This window comes from Panthera tigris, chromosome D4, assembly GCF_018350195.1.
Source record: "Panthera tigris isolate Pti1 chromosome D4, P.tigris_Pti1_mat1.1, whole genome shotgun sequence".
Taxonomy (NCBI): domain Eukaryota; kingdom Metazoa; phylum Chordata; class Mammalia; order Carnivora; family Felidae; genus Panthera; species Panthera tigris.
Window position 1 is genome coordinate 18,685,365 of NC_056672.1, and position 25,484 is coordinate 18,710,848.

General features: G+C 35.4%; 1 protein-coding gene across 8 annotated transcripts in view; it reads left to right on the forward strand.

Moving 5' to 3' along the window:
• The window catches only part of VPS13A (vacuolar protein sorting 13 homolog A), a 256,059-nt gene that overhangs the window by 42,132 nt on the left and 188,443 nt on the right, over positions 1–25,484 (forward strand). For 6 of the 8 annotated variants that reach the window (XR_006210800.1, XM_007077511.3, XM_007077510.2 and 3 more), the window contains 9 exons: positions 1,420–1,591; positions 3,182–3,244; positions 3,739–3,868; positions 4,933–5,027; positions 5,335–5,477; positions 16,786–16,975; positions 17,061–17,175; positions 21,026–21,162; positions 23,105–23,237. Coding sequence is in view for 7 of the 8 variants with exons in the window: in XM_007077511.3 (XP_007077573.2) it covers positions 1,420–1,591; positions 3,182–3,244; positions 3,739–3,868; positions 4,933–5,027; positions 5,335–5,477; positions 16,786–16,975; positions 17,061–17,175; positions 21,026–21,162; positions 23,105–23,237 (1,178 nt within the window). In the remaining variant the exon portion in view is untranslated. The remainder of the gene's footprint in view (positions 1–1,419; positions 1,592–3,181; positions 3,245–3,738; positions 3,869–4,932; positions 5,028–5,334; positions 5,478–16,785; positions 16,976–17,060; positions 17,176–21,025; positions 21,163–23,104; positions 23,238–25,484) is intronic. The other 2 variants (XM_042965112.1, XM_042965116.1) reach the window with 2 other exon arrangements.

The window sequence follows — 25,484 nt, forward strand, 5'->3', positions numbered from 1 at the left end:
TAGCATAATGTCCTCAAGGTCTGTCTATGTTGTCACAAATAGCAAGATTCATTCCTTTTTAGCACTGAATAATATTCCATTGCATGTGTGTGGATGTGTATGTGTACATCCACATTTTCTTTATCCATTTATTCATTGATGGACACTTAGGTTGTTTCCATATTTTGACTGTTGTTATTAATGCCACAGTGAATACTCAGGGTACATATGTTTTTGTACTAGTGTTTTCATTTCCTTCACATAAACACCCAGAAGTAGAATTGCTTGATCTAATTTTTTAAATTTATAATATATAGCATAAAAGTGAATTTATTGACTTTAAGAATAACTTTTTAAGATATTCTTAAAGGACGGATAGAAACTGTTTGATTTATGGCTTTTGCTTATTATGTTAAATTGAGTTAAGGGATTCTAAGAAAATTAAAAAAAATTTTTTTTTAATGTTTTTATTTATTTTTGAAACAGAGCATGAGCAGAGGAGAGGCAGAGAGAGGGGGAGATGCAGAATCTGACGCAGGCTTTAGGCTCTGAGCTGTCAGCACAGAGCCCGATGTGGGGCTCGAACTCATGGAGTGTGAGATCATGACCTGAGCTGAAGTCAGACGCTTAACCGACTGAGCCACCCAGGCGCCCCAAGGGATGCTAAGAAAACTTATAAAAGGAGATACTAGAATACCATTCATTAACTATAGTTTTGGGATTATTAAAAACTATATCCTAGTTTGTGTCTAGCAATATCTTTTTAAAAAAAAAATCCAAACTTTTGTATTAGATACTTTAAGCCTATAGAATTGAACTTGAAAGTCGGGTTATGTGTGTGAAGTATAACCCCTTTCTAAATTCCAAAGTCTTGGAGTGCCTGGGTGGCTCAGTTGGTTAAGTGTCTGATTTCAGCTCAGGTCGTGATCTCACTGTTTGTGAGTTTGAGCCCTGTGTTGGGCTCTGTGCTGACAGCTGAGAGCCTGGATCCTACTTCAGATTCTGTGTCTCCCTCTCTCTCTGCCCCTCCCCCCCAAAAATAAACATTAAAAAATGTTTCTAAATTCAGAAGTCTTAATCGCTTATTAAGCTCTTGCTGTTTCTAGAAGTTGGAAATACTTTTAATTTAGTTGGCTCTTAATTACTATTCAGGTGACTAAAGTGCTATTTGCCAAGTAATATTTCCATAGTTTTTCTGTAGAGCTATATTTTTTGTAACAAAATTTAGTGATTTTGTTTATTTCCATTTTGGAAGGAAGTAAGATTAATAATGTCTTAAATAGGGCTGGGAAAAATCAGATACTCAGTACACCATTTTGATAGTCTGTGTACTATGTAGGTACATATGTTGTTTTGGAGTGGAAGTAACTTTATTTCCTACTGTTGGTTTGAGGGTGTTAAGTGTAGGGTTTTGTTTTTGTTTTTGTTTTTTTACTATAGGTGGACTTATGCTATACATGGCATTCTGGAAGTAAATGTCTGCCCCCGGTTACGGATGTGGTCATGGAAGTATATTAGAGAACACAGGCAAAAAATGAAGCAGTATAAAGAACTGTATAAAAAAAAGATAACAACTAAGAAGCCAACTGGTGAACTTCTCCTCTCTTTGCAGGTTAGCATTTAAAAAAAATGTTGAACATTTTATGCTACATAACTCCTCCGTTTTTAGTGACTAACACTTCCTACTTCAATTTTGACTGACTCTGTCTTTTAACTTAGACTTTTTCGTACTCCTGTTCTTAATTTACTTGGGTGATATGAGCTCTGGTGATATTCTCCAATGACCTGTTGGAATTAGAGACTATTCTGAATCTGCGGAGATCTGGGTTCATGCAAATAGTAATTTGAAGCCTCACACTATGACGTTTTTAACCTCAAAAGCCTAAAAAGCATTTGCCGCATTGATTCCAATCTTCTCTGTGTCTCTATTTCAAAGCCTTACATTATCTGTCACCGTTCCATTTCTCTGTTACATCTGACGGTGTTAATTAAATAAATTTTCTTGACTTTTATACATACCATGCTTACGTTTGTAGCCAAGTCCATCTGCCTTTCCTCATCTCTCCCTCTCCCTCTCCCTCTCCCCCCCCCCCCCCACTTTTACTCATTCTTAAAGGTCTACTTAAGTACCATCTCTTGTATGGACTTTCCTGAACTTTTTACCCATACAGAGAGCCTTCTTTGTCTTAGTTTTGTGGAATTTCTAGTCTTAACCAGCAACTTTATGCTTCATTATCTGTCTTGAGAACTCCCTAAATACTAGTCTTTTAGCATTATAGTATATTCTAGATGGGCTTGTTTTGTGGGATAAAGTTCAGTTCAGGGAGACTGAGGGAAGGTACCTTCTTGAAATTAACCATTCTGAATCTAGGCCAGATTCCAATTAGGAGCTCCCTGAAGACTGAGCTTTATTTTTATTTCGAGGTGGGAGACTTTCTGCAGACTTAGACTAATTAGGAATGCTTGGGTTTAGAGGCCTTTTGGGATGGATACAGATTTCCTTACTTATTATTTTGGATCTTAACCTGAATCCTACAAGTCTGCTGGAATAGTAGAATCCTGAGTCAAGCTGTTTTCTAGATAATAGTAGGTCATGTTTGCTTCTCCTAGGGAGGATAAAAAGATTTTAGCAGGAAATTCTTAAAAGCAATCATGGAAATAATGTATTGATAGGATGAAATATTTAGCTTATCTCAGTTTATTTCAGTAGCCAGAAAAACTTTGGAAAATGTAGGATTTCAAAATAAGTTTTAAATGTATACAGATCGACTTGCTTTATATTAAAGATGGCACCAACTGTGCATATAATATGAAGGATTTATAATTTTTAGTTGAAAGTGACACTAATGTGTTTACCCTTGTTGTAGTAAAACCCCAAAATCATTTTAAGCAGTACCTGTATGATACCTCTTAGTATGTGTCTGTGAATCATGCAAGGTTGTGACACCCGTGTGCATGACATGTATGGTTTCTTTGTTAAGGTTATTCCATCAGTACAGTTTCCAGGCTGACCCATATATAAGCACTGCGTCTCAGAATTTAACAGGAATATTATGTTGATAGATGATCTATTTTCTGCTTCCTATTACATTTTTGCTTTAGTGCAGCAATTTGATAGATTATATATGCAATTTTATAATTTTTATAATCTTTATATAGGTATATAAAGTTATTTCAAACACACTTTTGTTTATATTTTTAGGAGTTGGAAAAGATCTTGGATGTATTTAATATAACTATATCAAGACAACAGGCAGAAGTTGAGGTAATTCCAGATTATGTTTCAATTAGTAAAAGTAAATCTAGATTCCATGTAGATTTGACAGATGTAGTCATATTATTAGTGTTGTGCTATAATATGCTGTTTCCTGGAAGGGGTTCAAATTTGCCTCTTGTAGTATAAGAAAACTTGATTTAATGTTTTGCCCCATCCATTTAAATTAGGTCCTATGGGGAAAAACTTCTTTCTGAATAATTTGGCTTATCAAACACTCAGTTCATATGAGGGTGAAAATCCAATGTTGGGGGGAGTCGTGTGATCACCGTGACTTGTAAGACAGTAGGGCTGATCGTCCTCTGGTAGTCCTCTGGTAGTCCTACATTCTCAGGTTTGGCTGATGTTGCAGTTACTGTGTTTTGTCGTCAGTTTGTATGTTGTTTATATTTATTCACTAGAATAGTTAAGTTTTGTGTCATATTTCTATTTATTTAGATTGCTAAATAAGGATAATTTGTCATTTATTTGAAAATTTATTTTAGGTAAAGAAAGCTGGATACAGGATTTACAGAGAAGGAGCAAAAGATTCGGAGGACAATAAAGGATGGTTTAGCTGGCTGTGGACTTGGTCAGAACCAAGAAGTAAAGAACAGCCAGATGTTAAGCCTGGAAGTAGGTCCATTTCATTTTATAGTAGTGCAGTTAATCATCAGATTAATTTAGTGTAGCTAATCATCAGGTGTGAAAATAAAGTTCTGCAGAAAATTTTTTAATTGAAATCAGCAAAATATGCATACATATCATATGTAACTTATTCTTACTCTCAATAAAACTGTTATAACATTGCAAATATATATGTCAAATAAAAAATAAATTTTTTACCTTAAAGTTTACAGAAGAACTTTATGCTCAGAGGATTTAGTAAATGCATATAGATAGTAATAAGTGAAAATTTGCAAATGGTATAAGCCATTGTACATTTCTGTTGAAATTGTTTTTGGAAAGGTTTTTGTTTCCTTACCAAATATTTAAGATCATAGCTTTGGAGATTTAGGGGCTTAAGTTTATATCCTGGATCTATCACTTACTAGCAGTGTATCCTAGGCTGATTACTTAAACTCTTTGAATCTCAATTTTGTCATCTGTAAAATGGGAAGATTATGATATTAATACTACCTACTTTGTATGCTAAGTGTGTTGCTTAGCACAATGCCATTAAGTGTGTAATACTGTTAGCCATTTTTTGAGCTTAATACAAATACTTAGAAATTTATATTGCTAAATTTATATATTTAGCAATTTATATTTTTGGAGACTAATCCTTTTAAAATTGCCAATGCCATCCTGACATTCAGGGGTTATGATTTCTTTTTTTAAAATTAAAAAAGGGGCGCCTGAGTGGCTCAGTCAGTTCAGCATCCAACTTCGGCTCGGGTCATGATCTCACAGTTTGTGAATTCGAGCCCCATGTCAGGCTTTGTGTTGACAGTTCAGAGCCTGGAGCCTGCTTCGGATTCTGTGTCTCCCTCTCTCTCTGCCCCTCTCCTACTTGCACTCTGTCTCTTGCTGTCTCAAAAGTAAATAAACATTAAATTTTTAATTAATGAAGTTTTTTTATAATTTCTTAAAAGTATAAAAGGAGTTAAATTTGCATTTCATTTGTTAAAGGCAGCTAAATTATGGGTTAGTTTTATGTTACCAGTTAAGAATGAAAAACACTTCTTTATGATTTGTAGTTCTTGAAGAAATGTTGACACCTGAAGAAAAAGTTTTACTCTATGAAGCAATTGGCTACAGTGAAACAGCAGTTGATCCAACCTTGCCTAAAACAGTAAGATGTTTTATTGCCTTATATACCTTAGAGTTTAATGATAGATAGGCCTGTTTTTAATCATCTCAGAAGTAGGTTTCTGACTTGTTTTGATGTTTGGTCTGTAAGTATTCCTTATTTTAATTTCGAAGGTAAGGATAAAAATTGCCTCTACTTTTTAATGTTAATGTGGTGATAATTTAATATATAAAGGGTTGTTTTTAAAGTATTTTTTGGTTATTGGAAAGAATAAAGTATAGGAATGAGAGTATTTGTTGTATTTACATATATGTTTTCTTCTCATTTTATTCCTCTGAATACACTCTAGTTTGAAGCCATGAAGTTTTTTGTTCACTTGAAGAGTATGTCTATTGTTCTAAGAGAAAAACGAGAAACACCTGAACTGTTAGATATTGTAGTGGAAGAATTTAGCACTTTGATCGTGCAAAGACCAGGAGCACAAGCAATTAAGTAAGTATTTTTCTTTTACTTACAAGAAAAAAATTCACAACCTAACAGTATTTTATAAAGACTACTGTGGTTTAACGTATCCTTATGTATTTTTACGAACTTACATTTTGGAATTATTAAAATAACACATGTTCATAGAAAACTCTATGCTGAGGAAAAGTAGAGGGACACTGAAGAATAATACTAAAATGTCCAAATCACACTATACAAAAACTGCATCAACAATTTGGCTATCATCTGGATATGTCTTTATTTTACTTTTGTTTTTAAAATAGTTTTATTGAGAGATAAAATTAACATACCATGCAATTCATCTGTTTAAAGTGTACAACTCATTAGTATCTTACATGAAATTCACATTGGTATATTTACAGAGTTGTGTAACAATTACCATTATCTTATTTCCAGTACATTTTAACACTCTAAAGAAAAGAAATCCTAGGGGCGCCTGGGTGGCTCAGTTGGTTAAGCATCTGACTTCATTCAGCTCAGGTCATGTTCTCATGGTTCGTGAGTTCAAGCCCAGCGTCGGGCTCTGTGCTGACAGCTCAGAGCCTGGAGCCTGGTTCAGATTCTGTGTCTTCCCGCCCCTCTCCTGCTCATACTGTCTCTCAAAAATAAATAAACATTAAAAAAATTTAAAAGCAAAAAAAGGGGCGCCTGGGTGGCGCAGTCGGTTAAGCGTCCGACTTCAGCCAGGTCACGATCTTGCGGTCCGTGAGTTCAAGCCCCGCGTCAGGCTCTGGGCTGATGGCTCGGAGCCTGGAGCCTGTTTCCGATTCTGTGTCTCCCTCTCTCTCTGCCCCTCCCCCGTTCATGCTCTGTCTCTCTCTGTCCCAAAAATAAAAAAAAAAATAAAAAAAAAAAAGCAAAAAAAGAGGGGCGCCTGGGTGGCTCAGTCAGTTGGGCGACCGACTTCAGTCGGCTCAGGTCATGATCTCGCGGTCCGTGAGTTCGAGCCCCGTGTCAGGCTGTGTGCTGACAGCTCAGAGCCTGGAGCCTGTTTCGGATTCTGTGTCTCCCTCTCTCTGACCCTCCCCTGTTCACGTTCTCTCTCTGTCTCAAAAAAATAAACGTTAAAAAAAAAAATTAAAACAAAACAAAAAAAGAAATCCTACACCTATTAGCCACTCCTCATTCTCCCTTTTCCCCTGTGTAGGGCAAAAAGTAATTTCTAAGAATTTGTCTGTTGGAGGCATTTCAAATGAATGAAATCATAAATTATATGGCCTTTTCTGTCCAGCTCCTTTCACTTAGCATATTTTTCTTTTCTTTTTTTCATTTCGCGTATTTTCAAGGTTCATCTGTTGTATAGCATGAATTAGTGTTGTTTTTTCCCTTTTCTATTGCCCAGTAATATTCCATCATATGGATATACTACATTTTGTTTGCCCATTCATCAAATGATGGATATTTGGCTTGTTTCTACTTTTTGGTTATTATGAGTAATGTTGCTATGAATATTTACTGGCAATATTTTATATGGACAATAGGTTTTAAATTTTCTTAGGTGCATACTTCGGAGCAGAAGTGTTTCCTCATACGGTAACTCTGTGTCTAAATTTTTAAGGAATTGCCAGACTGTCTTCCAAAGAAGTTGCACATTTTACGTTCCTATCAGTAGTGTACTGAAGTTTCTAATTGATCTACATCCTTGCCAACACTTACCTTCCTTTGGATTATAGCCATCCTACCGGGTGTGAATTGGTATCTCACTGTTGTTTTGATTTGCATTTCCCTGATAGCTAATCATGTTAAGCGTCTTTTCGTGTGATCAGGTAGCCGTTTCTGTATATTCTTTAGAGAAATGTGTATTAAGTTATAGCCCATTATTAATTGGGTTGTCTTTTGATTATTCTGCTTTAAGAGTTCTTTTTTTTTCCCTTAGCAACTATTTTAATATTTTTTATTATTTATTTAAAACTTAAATCCAAGTTAGTTAACATAGAGTGTAGTAATAATTTCAGGAATAGAAGTTAGTGATTCATCACTTACATATAACACCTAGTGCTCCTCAAAACAAGTACCCTCCTTACTGCCTCTCACCCCTTCAGCCCTTCCTCCTGTCCCCCCATCCAACACCCTGCCAGCAACCCACAGTTCTTTGTATTTAAGAGTCTCTTAAGGTTTGTCTCCCTCTGTTTTGATATTATTTTTGCTTCCCATCCTTTATGTTCATCTGTTTTGTTTCTTAAATTCCACATATGAGTGAAGTCATACGATAGTTATGTTTCTCTGACTGACTTATTTCGCTTAGCATAATACACTCTAGTTCCATCCACGTTGTTGCAAATGGCAGGGGTTCATTCTTTTCGATGGCTGAGTAATTATTCCATTGTGTGTGTGTGTGTGTGTGTGTGTGTGTGTGTGTGTGTGTGTGTGTGTGTATACATACCACATCTTCTTCATTTAGTCATCAGCCGATAGACATTTGGGCTCTTTTCATACTTTGGCTATTGCTGATAATGCTGTTATAAACATTGGGGTGCACGTGCCCCTTTGAATCAGCACCCTTGTATCCCTTGGTAAAATACCTAGCAGTGCAATGGCTGCGTCATGGGCTAGTTCTGTTTTTCATTTTTTGAGGAACCTCCATACTGTTTTCCAGAGTGGCTGCACTAGTTTGCATTCCCACCAGCGGTGCAAAAAGGTTCCTCTTTCTCCACATCCTTACCAACATCTGTTGTTGCCGGAGTTAATTTTTAACCATTCTGACAGGTGTGAGGTGGGATCTCATTGTGGTTTTGATCTGTATTTCCCTGATGATGAGTGGTGTTGAGCATTTTTTCATATGTCAGCCATCCTGTTGTCTTTGGAAATGTATCTATTCATGTCTTTTGGATTATTTCTTCACTGGATTGTTTTTTTGGGTGTTGAGTTTGATAAGTTCTTTATAGATTTTGGATACTAACCCCTTATCTGATAGGTCATTTGCAGGTAGCTTCTCACATTCCATTGGTTGCCTTTTAGTTTTGCTGATGGTTTCTCCATGCAGAAGCTTTTTATTTTGATGAGGTCCCAATAGTTCATTTTTGCTTTTGTTTCCCTTGCCTCTGGAGACATGTCCAGTCAGAAGTTGCTGCAGCTGAGGTCAAAGAGATTGTGGCCTATTTTCTCCTCTAGGATTTTGAGGGCTTTCTGTCTTATGTTGAGGTCTTTCATCCATTTAGGTCTTTCATCCTTTATATATTCCTTTATGTTTTTCTTTGAGTATGGTGTAAGAAAGTGGTCCAGGTTCATTCTTCTGCATGTCACTCTTCGGTTTTCCCAGCACCACTTGCTGAAGAGGCTTTTTTTTCCATTGGATATTCTTTCCTGCTTTGTCCAAGATTAGTTGGCCATATGTCTGTGGGTCCATTTCTGGGTTCTCTATTCTGTTCCAATGATCTATGTGTCTGTTTTCGTGCCAGTACCGTACTGTCTCGATGACTACTGCTTTGTAATATAGCTTGAAGTCCGGAATTGTGATGCCTCCAGCTTTGGTTTTGTTTTTCAGGATTGCTTTGCCTAATGGGGGTCTTTTCTGGTTCCATACAAATTTTAGGCTTGTTTGTTCTAGTTCTGTGAAGAATGCTGGTGTTATGTTGATAGGGATTGCATGGAATATGTAGATTGCTTTGGGTAGTATTGATATTTTAACAATGTTCTTCCAATCTATGGGCATGGAATTTTTTTCCATTTTTTGTGTTGTCTTCAATTTCTTTCATAAAATTGTTACAGTTTTCAGTGTGTAGATTTTTCCCCTGTTTGGTTAGGTTTATTCCTAGGTATTTTATGGTTTTTGGTGCAATTGTCAATGGGATTGATTTCCTTGATTTCTCTTTCTGCTGCTTCATTATTGGTGTATAGAAATGCAGCTTATTTCTGTGCATTGATTTTTGTGTCCTGTGACTTTGCTGAATTCATGTATCCATTCTAGCAGTTTTTGGTGGAATCTTTTGGGTTTTCCACATAGAGTATCATGTCTTCTGCAAAGAGTCAAAGTTGGACTTCCTCCTTGCTGATTTGAATGCCTTTTGTTTTTTTTATGTTGTCTGATTGCTGGACTTGCAGTACTATGTTGAATAACAGTGGTGTGGGTAGACATCCTTGTTGTGTTCCTGACCTTAGGGGGAAAGCTCTCCGTTTTTCCCCATTGAAGATGGTCTTTTGTATGTGACCTTTATGGTCTTGAGGTATGATCCTCCTATCCCTACTTTATTGAGGGTTTTTATCAAGAAAGGATGCTGTATTCTGTCAAATGCTTTTTCTGCATCTACTGATAGGATCATGTGGTTCTTATCCTTCCTTTTATTAACGTGATGTATCACATTGATTAATTTGCAGATATTGAACCAGCTCTGCATCCCAGGAATATGAAGAATTATTTTAATATATTGCTGGATCCAGTTTGCTAGTATTTTGTTGAGAAATTTTGCATCCATGTTCATCAGGGGAATTGGTCCGTAGTTCTCCTTTTTAGTGGGATCTTTGCTTTTAAAATCAAGGCCTGGTAGAATGAGTGTGGAAGTTTTGCTTCCATTTCTATTTTTTAGAACAGCTTCAAAGGAAGAACAGCTTTAAATGTTTGGTAGAATTCCCCTGGAGAGCTATCTGGCCCCAGACTCTTATTTGTTGGGAGAGTTTTAAGAGTTCTATATGTATTACTGAAAAAATCTCATATGAAATGAAAGTTTTTTAGTTCTTTTCTCTCATTCACTGTTTTCATATTTTTGATGGTATTCTTTGCTGGATATTTTGGGTTTTGATGAAGTCCAGTTTATTTTTTGTTGAATTAAAGACTCAAGAAGTCTTTGCATAACTCAAGGACACAAAGATATATTCCTTTATTTTATTTTCTTGTGAGAATTTTATACCTTCATCTCTTCGGTTTATGATGCATTTTGAGTTAACATTTGTATATGGCTTGAGGTTGGGGTTCAACTTCATTCTCTTCTCATTTGTCCTATCATCATGTATTGGGAAAACTTATTTCCCCATTGAATGATCTTGGTATCTTCATCAAAATGAGTTTACCATAAATGTAAGATTTTATTTCTAGACACTATTCCCATTCATCTATATTAATCTGCTGCCAGTAATATACCCAGTTTCCTTTTTCTTTTTCTTGCTCCTCTGATTTTCTTGAATTTCTTTCTGTCTTTTCAGCTGCTCTTGTCCATTTCTGCCAAAAAATTTCAGGTTAGATTTAATAAATGTGTTGAATCTGTAGATCAGTTTTAGGTACTGACATTTAAACAGTATTGTCTTATAGCCCGTGAACATTGGATGTCTTTCCATTTATTTAGATCTTCATTAATTTCAACAGTGTTTTATACCTTTCAGAGTTACAAGTTTTATACCTTTTTTTATTAAGCATATTCTCATGTATTTTATTGTTTTTGATGCTGTATGGAAGGAAAGAGTGTTCCTCAACCCTTTTTGGGTGCCTTGCTGTATCTGAAAAGTAAATCTGATGAAGACTAACAAGAGAGAAGCATACAGATTTATTTTGTGTAAGTTTTAAATTGACATAAGAGTCTTCATAAGGAAATGAAGATGCAAAGAACCAGTTAGACTAGACTACGTTAGCTTTGATGAAGAGTGGACAATTGGGAAGGACTTGAAAGGTCAGGGAGTGTAAGGTAAGTATACTTGACTGGGGGAACTTCAACAAGCCCTATTTGTTAGGATTCTTCTCAGTTTACCTTTGTCTTTAGAGAGAAAGATGCTGCTTTGCTCTAGGTATAGGGAGGGCACCTGTTATATGAGGGTTTGAGGGAAGTAAGGGTAGGGGAATATCAGAGTGACCTTCCTGCTTCTGCTGTTTCTCAAACTCCTTCAACTTGAAGTATTCATTATGCCAAGGTGCCATATTTGGGGGCTGCGTGACTTGAACCCCATCAATGCTATTACAGATGGCATCATGTTCTTAATGTCACTTTTGGATTTTTTATTACAAGTGTGTAGAAATACAATTGATTTTTGTTTATCGATCTGCAACCTTGTATATACCCTGCAAGCTTGATAAACTTGTTTATTTGAATAGTTTTTAGTGAATACCTTGGGATTTTCTGCATTCAAGAGCATTGCATCTGAAAATACAGATAGTTTTATATCTGTATTTCCAAAGTGGATACCTTTTCTTTAATTTCTTTCTTAATTGTCCTTGTTTGAACCTTCAGTGCTATGTTGAAAAGTGGTCAGAAAGGGAATCCTTTTCTAGTTGTTTATCTTATGAAGAATGGCTTACTCTTTTAAATATGATGTTAAGTGTGGATTTTTCATAGATGCCTTTCATCAAGTTTGAGAAATTTCCTTCTATTACTAGTTTGTTGAGTTTTGTTTTGTTTGGCCCAGAAAGTTGTTAGATTGTGTCAAATGCATTTTCTGTGTCTATTGAGATGATCATGGTGTTTTTGTTCTTTATTCTTTTGATTTATGGTTTATTACCTTAAGTTATTTTCAGAGGATAAAATAACCATGTATTCTTTCGGGCATATGTATAATTTTGTCTACATACAGCTGGATTTCGTTTGCTGGAGAGGATTTTTATGTCTGTTCATAAGAGGATATAAGTCTGTAGTTTTCTTGTGATTGCTTTGTCTCTTGTTTTGTATTAAGACAATACTGTCCTTGTATAATAAGTTAGGAAATGTTCCCTCATCCTTGGAATAGTTTGTAAAGAATTGGCATTGATTCTTCATTAAATGTTTGCTGGTAGAATTCACCAGTAATGTCACTGAGGCCTTAGCGTTTCTTTGTGGGAAGTTTTTAATTATTAACTTAATCTAATCTTGTTCTTAGGTCTATTTAGATATTCTGGGTTTTTTTTTTTTTTCCAGTCAGTTTTGGTAGTTTTTTAGGAATTTGTCCACTTAATTTAAGTTATCTAATTTGTTGGCAAGTCGTTGGTTACGGTATTACCATAATCCCCTTTTCTTTCTGTGAAACCTCATAATGTCTTTTTTTTTTTTTTTACTCCTAATTTTTTTCGAGTCTTTGCTCTTCTTTCTTAAGCTAAATTTTGTTGATCCTTTAAAAAAAAAACAGCTTTGGTTTTGTGTTTTCCTATATTTGTCTATTCTCTATTTTATTAATTTATCCTCTCACCTTTATATTTTCTTTATTCTGCTTGTTTTAGGCTTAGGTTACTTTTTCAAGTATCTTTACCTGGTAGGTTAGTGATTTCAGGAATTTTTTTTGGTAATGTATGCATTTACTAGTTCAGTAAATTTGTTTTATTAACTTTTCCTTACTGAGGTAAAGTTGACATAAAATCATCCCCAAAGAGTACAATTCAGTGGGATTTAATATATTCATAATGTTGAAAAATCACTTCCTCTGTCTGGTCACAGAATCCCCACAAAGTGAAACCCCATACTCATTAAGCTTTACTCCCAATTTTTCTCTTCTTTGTGGCCCATTATACTTACCCAAAGTTCATAGTTCATATTGTCACTCGTTCTTGGTAGTGTGCATTATATGGGTTTGGACAAACATATAATGATGTGTCCATCACTATGGGATCATACAGAGTATTTTCATTGCCCTAAAAATTCTCTGTTCAGCCTATCCATCATCCCCATCCCTCAACCTCTGATCTTTTACTGTGTTCATAGTTGTGCCTTTTCCAGAATGTCATGCGTGTAGTTAGAATCATATACTATGTATCCTTCTCAGATTGACTTCTTTTCACTTTGTAATATGCACTTAAGGTTCCATCATGCCTTTTCTTGGCTCAGTGGTACATTTGTTGAAGTGCTTAAGAACATGGTGTTGTCAGGCTATAACAGTTTATTTATCCATTCGCCTACTGAAACCCATCTTGGTTGCTTTAGAGTTTTGGCAATTATAAATAAAGTTGCTATAAACATCTGTGTACAGGTTTTCATATAAGTTTTCAACTTTTTTGAGTAAATACCAAGAAGTGTGACTGATGGATTGTATGGTAAGAGTATGTTTAGTTTTGTAAGAAATTAGTTTTATAAGAAATTGCCACCACACGGTTTTCCACAGGCTGTACCGTTTTGCATTCCCACTAGAATGTGTGAGAATTCCTACATCCTTGCCCTTATTTGGTTTTTGTCAGTGTTTCAGATTTTGGCCATTCTAACTGGTGTGTAGTGGCATCTGTGGTTGTTTTTGTTTTTGTTTTTGTTTTTTGAGACAGAGCATGAGCGGGGGGAGGGGCAGAGAGAAGAGAGAATCTTAAGCAGGCTCCCTGTGATGCAGGGCTCTATCTCATGACTGGGAGATAGTGACCTGAAATCAAGAATCAGACGCTTAACCAACTAAGCCACTGAGGTGCCCTGGCATCTGTTTTGTTTCCATTTGTATTTCCTTGCTGTACCTGATGTGGAGCATCTTCTCATGTGCTTATTTGCCATCTGTACGTTGTCTTCGGTGAGGTGTCTGTTAAGGCTTTGGCCCCCTTTATAAACTGTGTTGTTTGGGGTTTTTTTAGTTTTAAGAGTTCTTTGTATATTTTGGATAACTCTTATTAGATGTGTCTTTTGTGAATATTTTTTCATAGTCTGTGGCTTGTCTTCTCATTGTTGTAACATTAACATCTACCATAGTTCTGTTTTTTGTTTGATGCCCTTGTTCCTGTTTTTGTCTTTCTTGCCTTTTCTGGCCTTTGTGGTTTAATTGAGTATCTTGTATGATTTTGTTTTCTCACCTTTATTTAATCATATCAAGTTAGAACTTTTTTTCTAATTTTTTTTTTGTGGTTGCCCCTAGAGTTTTCTATATAGATTAATAATGATCCAAGTCAGCTTTCAAATAACACTATAGTATTTCGTGGGTAGTGTGAGTACTTTATAAGAACGAAAATACCCGTATTCCTTCTTCTAGTCCCTGGTATCATTACTATTACTCATTTCACTTGTACATGAGCATGTATAAGAGTATACGTATATACACACATAAAATACATGTAAGCATACATAACCAACTTATTACTGTGATTTGGAACACATTAATTTGTTAGATCAATAAAATAAGTAAAATAAAGGTTTTTATTTTACCTTTACTTTTTCCTTCTTCCATAATCTTGAGTTCTTTATGTAGATCTGAGTTTCTAACTTACATTTTTTCTTTCTTCCTATATAGCTTCTAAATATTTCTCAAAAGGCAAGTCTAGTTGCAACAATTTCCTTCAATTTCTGTTTGTCTTAGAAAGTTTTTATTTTCTCTTCACTTTTGAAGGAGGATTTTATAGGGTACAGAATTCTAAGTTTGTGTTTTTTTTTCTCTTAACACTTTAAAATTTTCACTATACTTTTTTTGCTTCTATGGTTTCTAACAAAGCAGATGTAATTCTTACCTTTGCTCCTCTATATGTAAGGTATTTTTTTTTCTTTTGTTTCCTTCAGGGTCTTTTCTTTATATTTGATTTTTTTTTGTAGTGTGAAAACATGTAGGGGTAGTTTTTTCTCTTTTGCATTTATTCTGCTTTTCTCTGAGCTTTCTGGATCCACGGTTTAATGTTTGACATTAATTTGTAGAAATCATCATTCTTTTTAAAATATGTATTCTGTACCTTTTTCTTTTCCTTCTGGTATTCTTGTGCATATGGTACATCTTTTGTTGTCGCATAGTGCTTGGTTACTGTTTTATTTTAGTCTTTATTTTCTGATATCTGTGTTTTATGGTTCTGTTGCTCAGGGATTAATTTCATCAGCTGTTTCTAGTCTCCTGGTAAGCCCATTTAAAGACATTCTTGTTACAGTGTTAACTGATCTTTCATATTTATTTTAGGTTCTTAGGCTTTCCATCTCTCTGCTTATATTGCTCATCTGTTCTTGCATGCTGTCTGCTTTATTCATTAGACCCCTTAACATATTAATTTTAATTTTTATTAAAAAATTTTTAAAAAAAATTTATTATTGAGAGACAGAGAGAGACAGTCCGTGAGCAGGGAAGGGGCAGAAAGAGAGGGAGACACAGACCTGAAGCAGGCTCCAGGCTCTGAGCTGTCAGCACAGAGCCTGACATGGGGTTCGAACTGACAAACTGAGAGATCATGACCTGAGCCGGAGTCGGATTAACCAACTGAGCCACCCAGCTGCCCCTATTTATTTTTATTTTAGAGAGAGAGAGTGCGTACTTGCATGCGAACTGGGTAGAGGGGCAGAGGGGGAGATACAATCCCAAGCAGCCTTCACACCCAGCAGGCTCTCAGCACCATGAGATCATGGTGGTGAGGTCACGTCCTGAGCTGAAATCAAGAGTTGGATCCTCAACTGACTGAGCCACTCAGGTGCTTCTTAATTGTTGTTTTTGAATAGTTCTAGAATTCCTGCCTATCTGGTTCTGATGCTTGTACCGTCACTTCAAATTGTGTTTTTTGCTTTTTAGTATTATTATTTTTTCTTGATAGACATGATGTACGGGGTGAAAAATACAGTAAATAGATACATATAAACACTAATATATATACGTATATATTTATGTATATTTCTCAGTACCTCCCTTCTTACTGCCTTAGGTGGGATAGGATAGCTAGAGTTGGCTGGAACTGGGTATTTCCCTTGTTGCATATGGAACAGTAGACCCGACTGGAGTTGGGTATTTCCCTTCGCTGGGTCATTTGGCTCTGATAATACCTCATCAGGTGAGGCTCTGGGGAACTAGTTGCTCGATAGGGCGTGCCTTTTTGAGAACACAGTGCTCTGGATTTCTTTTCTGCTGCTGTTGCCTGAAGCACAAGGGGATTTTTCTCCAGTATTTATGTAGGAACCTGGTCTAATTCCTGGAGTTGTATCTTAAAATATTTTGGGCCCTCTCCTATGACTGAGTCCCCCTAGAGTTTTTAACCTCAGAATTGTCCACACTGAATCTCCAGCAGTTCGGGAGAATGAAACAGTTCACGTTTTCCAACCTTGGCCCTGGTGTACAGGGTAGTTTTCTTTCATGAGTCTGTGTTCTGTGTTCTGTGACTCCCCGTATTCACCTGTCTCTCCAGTCTGGGGGGCAGTGATTTGCGTTGTGTCATCCCTTCTCTTACATATCCGAGAAGACTTTGGTCAGCCTTTTACTTGTTAGTATTGAGTGATAACTTCCAAACTCCTTTTATGGGGAACTTTAAACCCCTAACCCTTAAATAGCCTTTTTTATGTTGAAATCAACATGTGAGAAGAGTTGTTTGTGAATTAATTTATGTCATTTCAGATCGAATAGTTGTGTATTTTCTATGATATGAATGGAATGGAGTAGCAGGAAATCCTAACTGAAATTGTTTTCATTAATTTTAATTTTCAGTTTCTGAAATACCTTAAAACTGCACTGACAGCTAATTTTTGTCCTATCTTTATTCGTGTAGATTTGAAACCAAAATTGATTCATTTCATGTCACTGGCTTACCAGATAATTCAACAAAACCTCACCTCCTTTCTTCCTTGGATGATGCTACGTCACTCTTCCAAATTATATTTGAGATAAATCCGTTAGATGAAACTGCTGCTCAAAGGTGTATCATAGAAGCTGAACCTTTAGAAATGATATATGATGCAGTAAGCATTTTTAAATACCTAAGTTTTAATGCATTTCAGTTTACTTTGAGTTTGTGCCTAATGTTAATGATGCTTACTTTAACAGAGAACGGTGAATAGTATAGTGGAATTTTTCAGACCTCCGAAAGAGGTAAATCTAGCACAGCTCACTTCAGCAACTTTGATTAAACTTGAAGAATTTCGTGACAAGACAGCAACAGGTAAGTGCCAGTATTAATGTTGTTATATTCAGCAGCAACATATTGTATACTAAACTTTTAGTCATGTTTAACTTACTTTAGTAAACTGTACTTTAAATTTATGCTTCTGGATTAGATACAGTTTTGTTTATTTATTTTTTTATTATTTTTTTTTTAAAGAAGAACGTTTTTAATTTTTTTTTTTTAATTTTTTTTAACGTTTATTTATTTTTGAGACAGAGAGAGACAGAGCATGAACGGGGGAGGGTCAGAGAGAGGGAGACACAGAATCCGAAACAGGCTCCAGGCTCCGAGCTGTCAGCACAGAGCCCGACGCGGGGCTTGAACTCACAGACCGTGAGATCATGACCTGAGCCGAAGTCGGCTGCTCAACTGACTGAGCCACCCAGGCGCCCCAGATACAGTTTTGTTTAAACTAATTAGTACTTTTATATTTAAAATCAAATATAACGATCATTTCTTACACTCACGTCAAACTTATTACCACACTCAAGTTAGTTCCAAATTTTGTTAGGATTTTTGCAATTCTGTTCTTGAGGGAATAAACCTGTCTTTTTCCTTTCAGATAAGGAATTCCAGATATTAATATATTGGCCTCAGAAAATAAGAATTCTTGTTTTATTCTTGTGGAGAGTTTTTATAAGATTGGGTGTTACTTCCTCCTTCAATATTTGGCCTAATTGAACAGTAAAACCATACAGGCTTGGAGGTTTCATTGTGGAAGATTTTAAGCTACGGATTCCATTTTTAAAATATATTTAAAAAATACATTTTTAGGGACACCTTGGTGGCTCAGTTGGTTAAGCATCTGTGTATTGCACCTCAGGTCAGGATCTCATTGTTTGTGAGTTCGAGCCCTGCATCGGATTCTGTGCTTACAGCTCAGAGTCTGGAGCCCGCTTTGGATTCTGTGTCTCCCTCTGACTCTGCCCCTACCCCATTCATGCTCTGTCTGTCTCAAAAACAAATAAACGTTAAAAAAGTTTTTTTTTTAACTTAGAAAAGAGAAAGTTTAGTTAATATAGAATGCCTGTTTAATGAAACTTATTAGCTTCCAATGATGAGTGCTTTCCTTTTTACTTGCCTTGCATTAATTTGTGTGTTTAAAGTTTTCTCACAGTCCACATTCACTTGAGCAGTTAATAAAAGATATTACATTTTTCTTCTTTCTAAAGTAATCTGGGCAGAGCGCCTGGGTGGCTTAGTAGTCAGTTAAGCATCTAACTTGATTTTTGACTCCGGTCATGATCTCAAGTTTGTGAGTTCGAGCCCTGCATCAGGCTCTGCACTAGCATTGCGGAGCCTCCTTGGGATTCTCTCTCTCCCTCTCTCTGCCCTTCCCCTTGCTTGCATGCACTCTCTCTGTCTCTCTCTCAAAAAATCAAACATTAAAAAAATAATCTGGCATTTTTTCATTTCAGTCTTCTAAGACCTCTGTAGTTGTCAGTGATTTCTAGGAAAGTGTTAATACTGATTAATGTCAGCAGCTGGGATGTGACTTTACCAAGTGTTCCCTTAAGTCAAAGTCTTACCGGTTAAGAGTTTTAAGTTGTCTTACTATATCGTGCTTTTCCAGGTTCACTGTAATCTTTGAAGAGCCAGTTGGATTAAGAAAAAACACAGGAACAGAGCTCTTTGGTTTTTCAATCACATATATTCTTTACATAATTCAAAGAAGGCTGGTTTTGTTTTTGCTCCCATAATGTTACTTCTGTTCTGACTATAACTAAAAACTGCCTTTGAAATAATGAACTCCTCCTCTCTCTCCCCGCCCTCCAAATATACCAGGCATTTAATCTTTCTGACATTTCTATAGATTCTTAAAAGTTTTATATTTGTTTTTGGTAGTATCTTTCCTGTTGTCAGTGTCTCCTCAAAATCTGAGATTATTGCATAGACTGCTTTTTAGCTATTTTTGACATTTTAATTCTTGGGTGAAATTCTCACTTGAGTGGTTTCCAATTTTAATGTCAAAGTGTTAGCTTTAGAACCCCATTTTTGTTAAGTCTGGATTATATCTCTAATTGAAATCAGAATTTAGTTCTGCCTGTCACAAAATATAACATGAAATTGTCATTTTTCTCCTACCCTTTCCTTCGTATTCACTTTATCTTTGTTGGTAAAAATGAGATGTGCTAATACGATTCTCCTGTTTTTCCTTTCTCCTAAGAGAAAATATTTTAGCCAAGTAAAGTAAAAAATTCACTTCATGTTTTGATGAGACCTTCAAGAGCTGTCTAACTAGTTTAAGCATCATATCGTTAGGCTCCATTACCTCTCAGTTTTATGATTGCATTTTGAATACATTATTCACTTCTTTTTCACAGAGAGCTGGGCATTATGTTTTTCATGTTAGTACCTTCTCTGGTTTTTACTCATTTTCCCCATGATTTTCTCCATCTGAGTATGTTTTATATTGGATTGCAGATAATTAATTACCTTAATTCTAGAAGCTGTAGGGTTTGCATTTACCCATCTACTGTTAAAATCTCACATGCCATTTATAGTTCAAATTCTATGTATTAGTATAATACATACTCAGTAGAATTCATAAGCATAAGGTCAGACCTGTTTTCTGATTGATTCTTCCTAATTGTAGAAACCATTACTTGGTATTGTTAAATATGAATGCATTGTGTTGGAGACTTACCATATTCCTTCAGATTTGTAGACATTTTTTTCCTAAGATTTGTTTTCCTAAGCTTTTTTTACTTAGGAAAGAATTACCAAAATAGTAAATATCCACTGTATAAACTTCAGATATTATAGAAATATTTTAGAAAGTGGAGGTCTTTAGTATATTACCATCGAAAGGTAACAGACTTTACAATTTGAAGTCTATTCTTCTAATTCTGTTTCCTTCTGTACACAAATAGTATTATTATGTAGAATAAATGCTAATCGTATGAAAAAGTGGGGTGCTACTATGTTCTTGAATTTAAAAAAATTCAGTAAGTTACTTTTAATATTTTTCCAGAAAGTTAAAATTTACTAATTTGGGAAGAGACTTACCTGTTAAGAGCTTTATATATTTTGGTTCTTCATTCATTCCCCCCTTCCATTTTTGATTTTTTTTTTTTCTATATTAGCCTCTATTATTATGTTCTTCCTATATAACCTGATTTGTTTCTTGTATTCTTCATTTTTTCTTAGGAGTGAAGGTTTTCAGATCTTTTCCTTTTTTTGTCAAGTAGGGGGATCAGCTTACAGAACACACACATGTATGTAGTTAGTTACCCTTGTCAAATGTGGTTGTTCAGACAAATATGGTCATTTAGTAAAACCTTTCTTTTGACATGTAAGGCTTGCAGGGAGTATCTAGGGACTTGGATTTGTAGAATCAGGCATATATGAAACAGATTATATTGGATGAGGAAGTCTTAAAACAGAAATGGAAATGAGGGTAGAGAAATGCTTAACAGGAGATGGAGTACCTTGAATGCTAGATTGTCCCTTCTGGCTGCTTCTTGAGACTGTCATACCTGCCTCAGCAAACAAACCTCAGTAAAACCACGTTGTCTGTGTTTGAATACAGATCATTTGGGGGGAAAAAATTAACAACTGTGCTTTGAGTCAGTTCTGTACTTCAGTTCCAAGCTTATTAAATGTTTCATAGAACATAATTTTAAAAAATCTGTATGTACCCGGTTTTACTCAAATGGAGTTTGTGGGTCAAATACATTTATTTGAGGAATCAGTCCAATTTTGTACTCACTTATATTTAATCAGGAGTGAGTATACACACACATTGACTAACGAATATTTTTATTTTATATTAAAAATATTTTGCTCAAAGTATTTTAAAAATTAATACTAATTTCACATTATTTTCTGTTCAAATTTTCTGCAGGTCTACTGTATATTATTGAAACACAGAAAGTTCTTGATCTCAAAATTGATTTGAAGGCTTCATACGTTATTATCCCACAGGATGGAATTTTTAGCCCTACGTCAAATCTACTTATTTTGGATCTTGGTCATCTAAAGGTATATAGTAATACTTGTCTTCTATTATGACATTTAAGGTGTTTCCCTGTTTAAAATGTATTTTGTTTTAAAAGTTTGATTTGCTATATTGATTATTAAATTAGGTAGCTTCTAGGATTTGAAAATTCTTCCTTTCTAGTAAGTTATGTGAAGATTTATTTAATTAGGTAGTTTCCCTACATTTCTAATAGCAAAATTATCATTTGAAATCTGCAGGTGAGGAGTAAACCTAAAAATTACATTTATAGGGGTGTCTACGTGGCTTAGTCGGTTAAGTGTCCAACTTCAGCTCAGGTCATGATCTCACAGTTGGTGAGTTCGAGCCCCACGTTGGGCTCTGTGCCAACAGATCAGAGCCTGGAGCTGCTTCAGATTCTGTGTCTCCCTCTCTCTCTGCCCCTCCCCTGCTCACACTCTGTCTCTCTCTCTTTCTCAAAAATAAATAATAAAACATTTTAAAAAAATTAAAAAAAATTATATTTACAGAATTTGAGAGTAGTGCTTTCCTTTTCAATTTAAATTTGCTACTTGACTGAAATATATCAGATGGGAGGGAGTTCTGGAAATAATCAAATACATCTTTATCCTTCTGAAACTTTTTGCATGTATAACTTTAGATATTAATGTTTTAATAGTTCTGTTAAATCTTAATTTGAGAGATGTTCTTCTTGCATTTACCTAAGTCATTTCTCTTTCCATCCAACTGTGTACATTTTTTTCCCGCAGTTTTGAATAGAGAATATTTTGTGTGTGTGTGTGTGTTTCTAGATCTGCATGGTTCTCTATGATACCCATTGGCCACATGTGATTGTTTATGATGAGTAAAATTAAGTAACATAAAAATTAGTTCTTTAGTCATATGAGTCACATTCAAGAATTAAAATAGTCACAAGTGACTTGTGTCTATTCTGTCAATACAGAGATAATAATGCCATCCTTGTAGAAAGTTCTCTTAGACCACATTACTCTAGATCATTAAATGTAGATTAAATAGCTGTAACAATTTAAACACTCACGAGGGATGGATGATATTGGCATGCTTTCTGGCTACCCAACAAATATATGCCTTTCCTTGATATTGTCCTTTATTCTATGTTTTTACTCTTGAGTTGTTAATTATGTACATGTTTACTGGATTTATATTTATAATAAGCTTTATACACTTAATTATTTATAGTTCACTTTAGTTATGGAATTGTTTCAAGGGTAGTGTGGTATAGTAGAACGAGCAACATCAAGAGTAAGGTGTCTAGTTTTGTGATCTTAGGCAATTTACTTAACCTACCTTTCAGAGATAATCAGTTTTGATAGTCTATGGCACATGAGCTATATAAAATAGAGATGAAAATGTTAAGGTAAGTACACACACACACACACACACACACACATACATATGAATGTATAAGATCTTTATATATGGCAGTAGAGTGATCTTCAGAAGGTTAAGTGAAAAACGTATTGTGTATAGTACGTTAAGAAGGGGGTGGTACAAATATAACTTTGTTGGGGTCATATAAATGGCCAAGTTGGGACTACAGTTCAGTTATTCTAATACTTAATTCTGGATTCTTCTTATAAAAGTATCTAAATATCTGTCATTGTGCCATAGAAACATTTTGTAGGCTACACATGTCTCAATTTGTTTTTAATAAAAAGGCTTCTTGTCAGAACTTAAAAAGTTTTAAATGTTTTATTCTCTAGGATTGGCTCAGTTTTCCTCTGTTAATATATGCAATTGAGAAATATAACTTAATGTGTAAAAATTTACTTTGTACCTGGTCTTTTTGTTAGACATGTCATAGATAAAAACATTTCTATTATGCTTTTATGTCAACTTACGAATCTTTTATTAAATTTTTATGTTATAGTCTTAAAGATAAAAAATTTATATTTTCATTTTGAAGTATTTTGCATCATCTAAACTATTAAAATCAACTTCAAGGTGACAAGTAAAAGTCGTTTGGAGTTACCAGATATGAAACAAGGTGGGGCCAGACTTGAAGAGATAATGCATAGAGCTTATGATTCCTTTGATGTTCAGCTTACAAGCATACAGCTGCTTTACAGCACAGTTGGTAAGTATATAATGCATTATTTAGTGATTCATTTGGCTACAATGATTAACTAGGTTTTTAGACAGTTTCTCTGAAGACCTTCATCCCAAATACATTAGAACATTTATATTTTCGATTTAGAAGTAATAGTAGTTGCGCCTGGGTGGCTCAGTCGGTTGCGTGTCCCACTCTTGATTTCCGTTCGGGTCAAGATCTCATGGTTTGGCAGTTCAAGCCCTGCATCCGACTCTGTACTGCTAGCAGAGAGCCTGCTTGGAATTCTCTCTCTCCTCTCTCTCTGCCCCTCCCCTGCTTGCTCTCTCTGTCTCACTCGCTCTCAAAATAAATAAACATCTAAAAAAAGGTTAAAAAGGTAATAGGGGGCACCTGAGTGGCTCAGTCAGTTGGGAAGCTGACTTCAGCTCAGGTCATGATCTCACAGCTCATGAGTTTGAGCCCCGTGTCAGGCTCTGTGCTCACAGCTCAGAGCCCGGAGCCTGCTTCAGATTCTGTGTCTCCCTGTTTCTCTGCCCCTCACCTGCTCACATTCTGTCTCTCTCTTTCAAACATAAACATTACAAAAAAAAATTTTTTTTAAAGTAATAGTAGATATTGCCTAGGACCAGTATCTCAGGTATCTGGTTTTTATCCCTCAAGAGACATTATTAAAAGTCTGGAGACGTTTTGGTGGTCACTGCTGATGAGTAGGTGCGCTACTAGCATCTGGTGAGAGGAGGTCAGGGATGCTACTACTAAACATCATACTGTGTAGAGGAAAGCGCCCCCCCCCCACCACACACACTTATTTGGCCCAGATGTCAGTAGTGCTGAGATGGAGAAATCCTTTGGACCAGGTTGGAAAACCTTGGCACATATTTAAAGTGTTTATTTTATACAGAGTAATCACAAGAGGCTGCTCGAGGCCAGAGGCAACCGATCTAGGGCCTCTGACCACCCAGGCCTTAAACAGCCAGATAGAGACTGAGGAGGGTCTTAGGAGGACTGAGGAGGGTATCCGAGGCATACCTTTACTCCGTTCACTCTGATGGACTAATCAGGAGTCTCTGATCCAGATCTAGTTTTAAGATAAAGTCAACAGCCAGAAATTCACTTGTAAAGAACCACTAAAGTAGATAGAGATCCAAGACTAATTTGAGCCCTCTTTCTACAGGGTCATACTGTTGATGATTCCATGGAGTGTTAGGTGTTAGTAAACATTTAGATAATTCAACAGAATTGGGTTGGTGGCTGTTCTAGAGATCTGTATATGTGTGTATATGGTCAAATTTTAATTATCTGAGCTAACTAATAAAAAAGGAAGCAATGAGAACCCAAAATAGTAGTTATTAGAAGTATTGATTTATATAGTATTGGTACATTTTAATTTTTTTTTTTTTTTAATTAAAACTGCTTTGAGATAATAAACTTGATTTCTGTTTTTGTCAGATTCCAGTTGGTGTAGAAGAAACCCAGAAGTGTAGTGGGTGGCAAATATAAATTGTTTATAGAAAATCCATAAATTTTTCTCAGGGAATAAATTACAGTATTTTGGTATGTTTGCTACATTTTTGTAATTTTTAAAGTCCATGCACCGTACTTAATATTGACATGCTTTTTGAAAAAAAAATTTAAAGTATTCCATTGTTATCTGAAAATTACTGGAATTCCTTGGAATTGTTCTTGATGAGCACTAACTCTTCTTAAATCTTTTTTGAGCAAGATATTTTTGACATTGGGGCTACTTTAGGTGATTGTCATAAACTTTCATGGTAAATACTGAATCACATGCTTCTGAATATTTTCTGTGAATTGAGAAGTAAAGAAAATATTTATCTCAATACTGTTGGAATTTAAAAAATTGTAAGAGTTCATTTTGCCACCTTTCTTTACATCTAATAATTCATTGGCTTGTTTTTCCTTGACTGGGAACTTTACTGGACCTAAGGAATGATTAGGTTCAAATGAGGTAACGTAAATGAGGATGCATTGTCACATACATTTCATGTTAGGAGATGTGGATGTAAATTTCAGATTTTATCACACACTAGCCTTTGACCATAAGTAAGTTAATAAATTCCTGTGAATCTGTTTTTTAAAATGGGATGATTAAATATCATTGTGAGAATTAAGTGAAAATTAAAACATTGCCTAGAATAGCTGTTAACAAATCTTGAATAACTGGTAGCTTTTATTGACAGAAAAGAGCTGTGCTTTTCTCTGCCTTTTTCATTATTGCCTTAGAGCCATGTTGTTTTTTGGGTAAAGTAG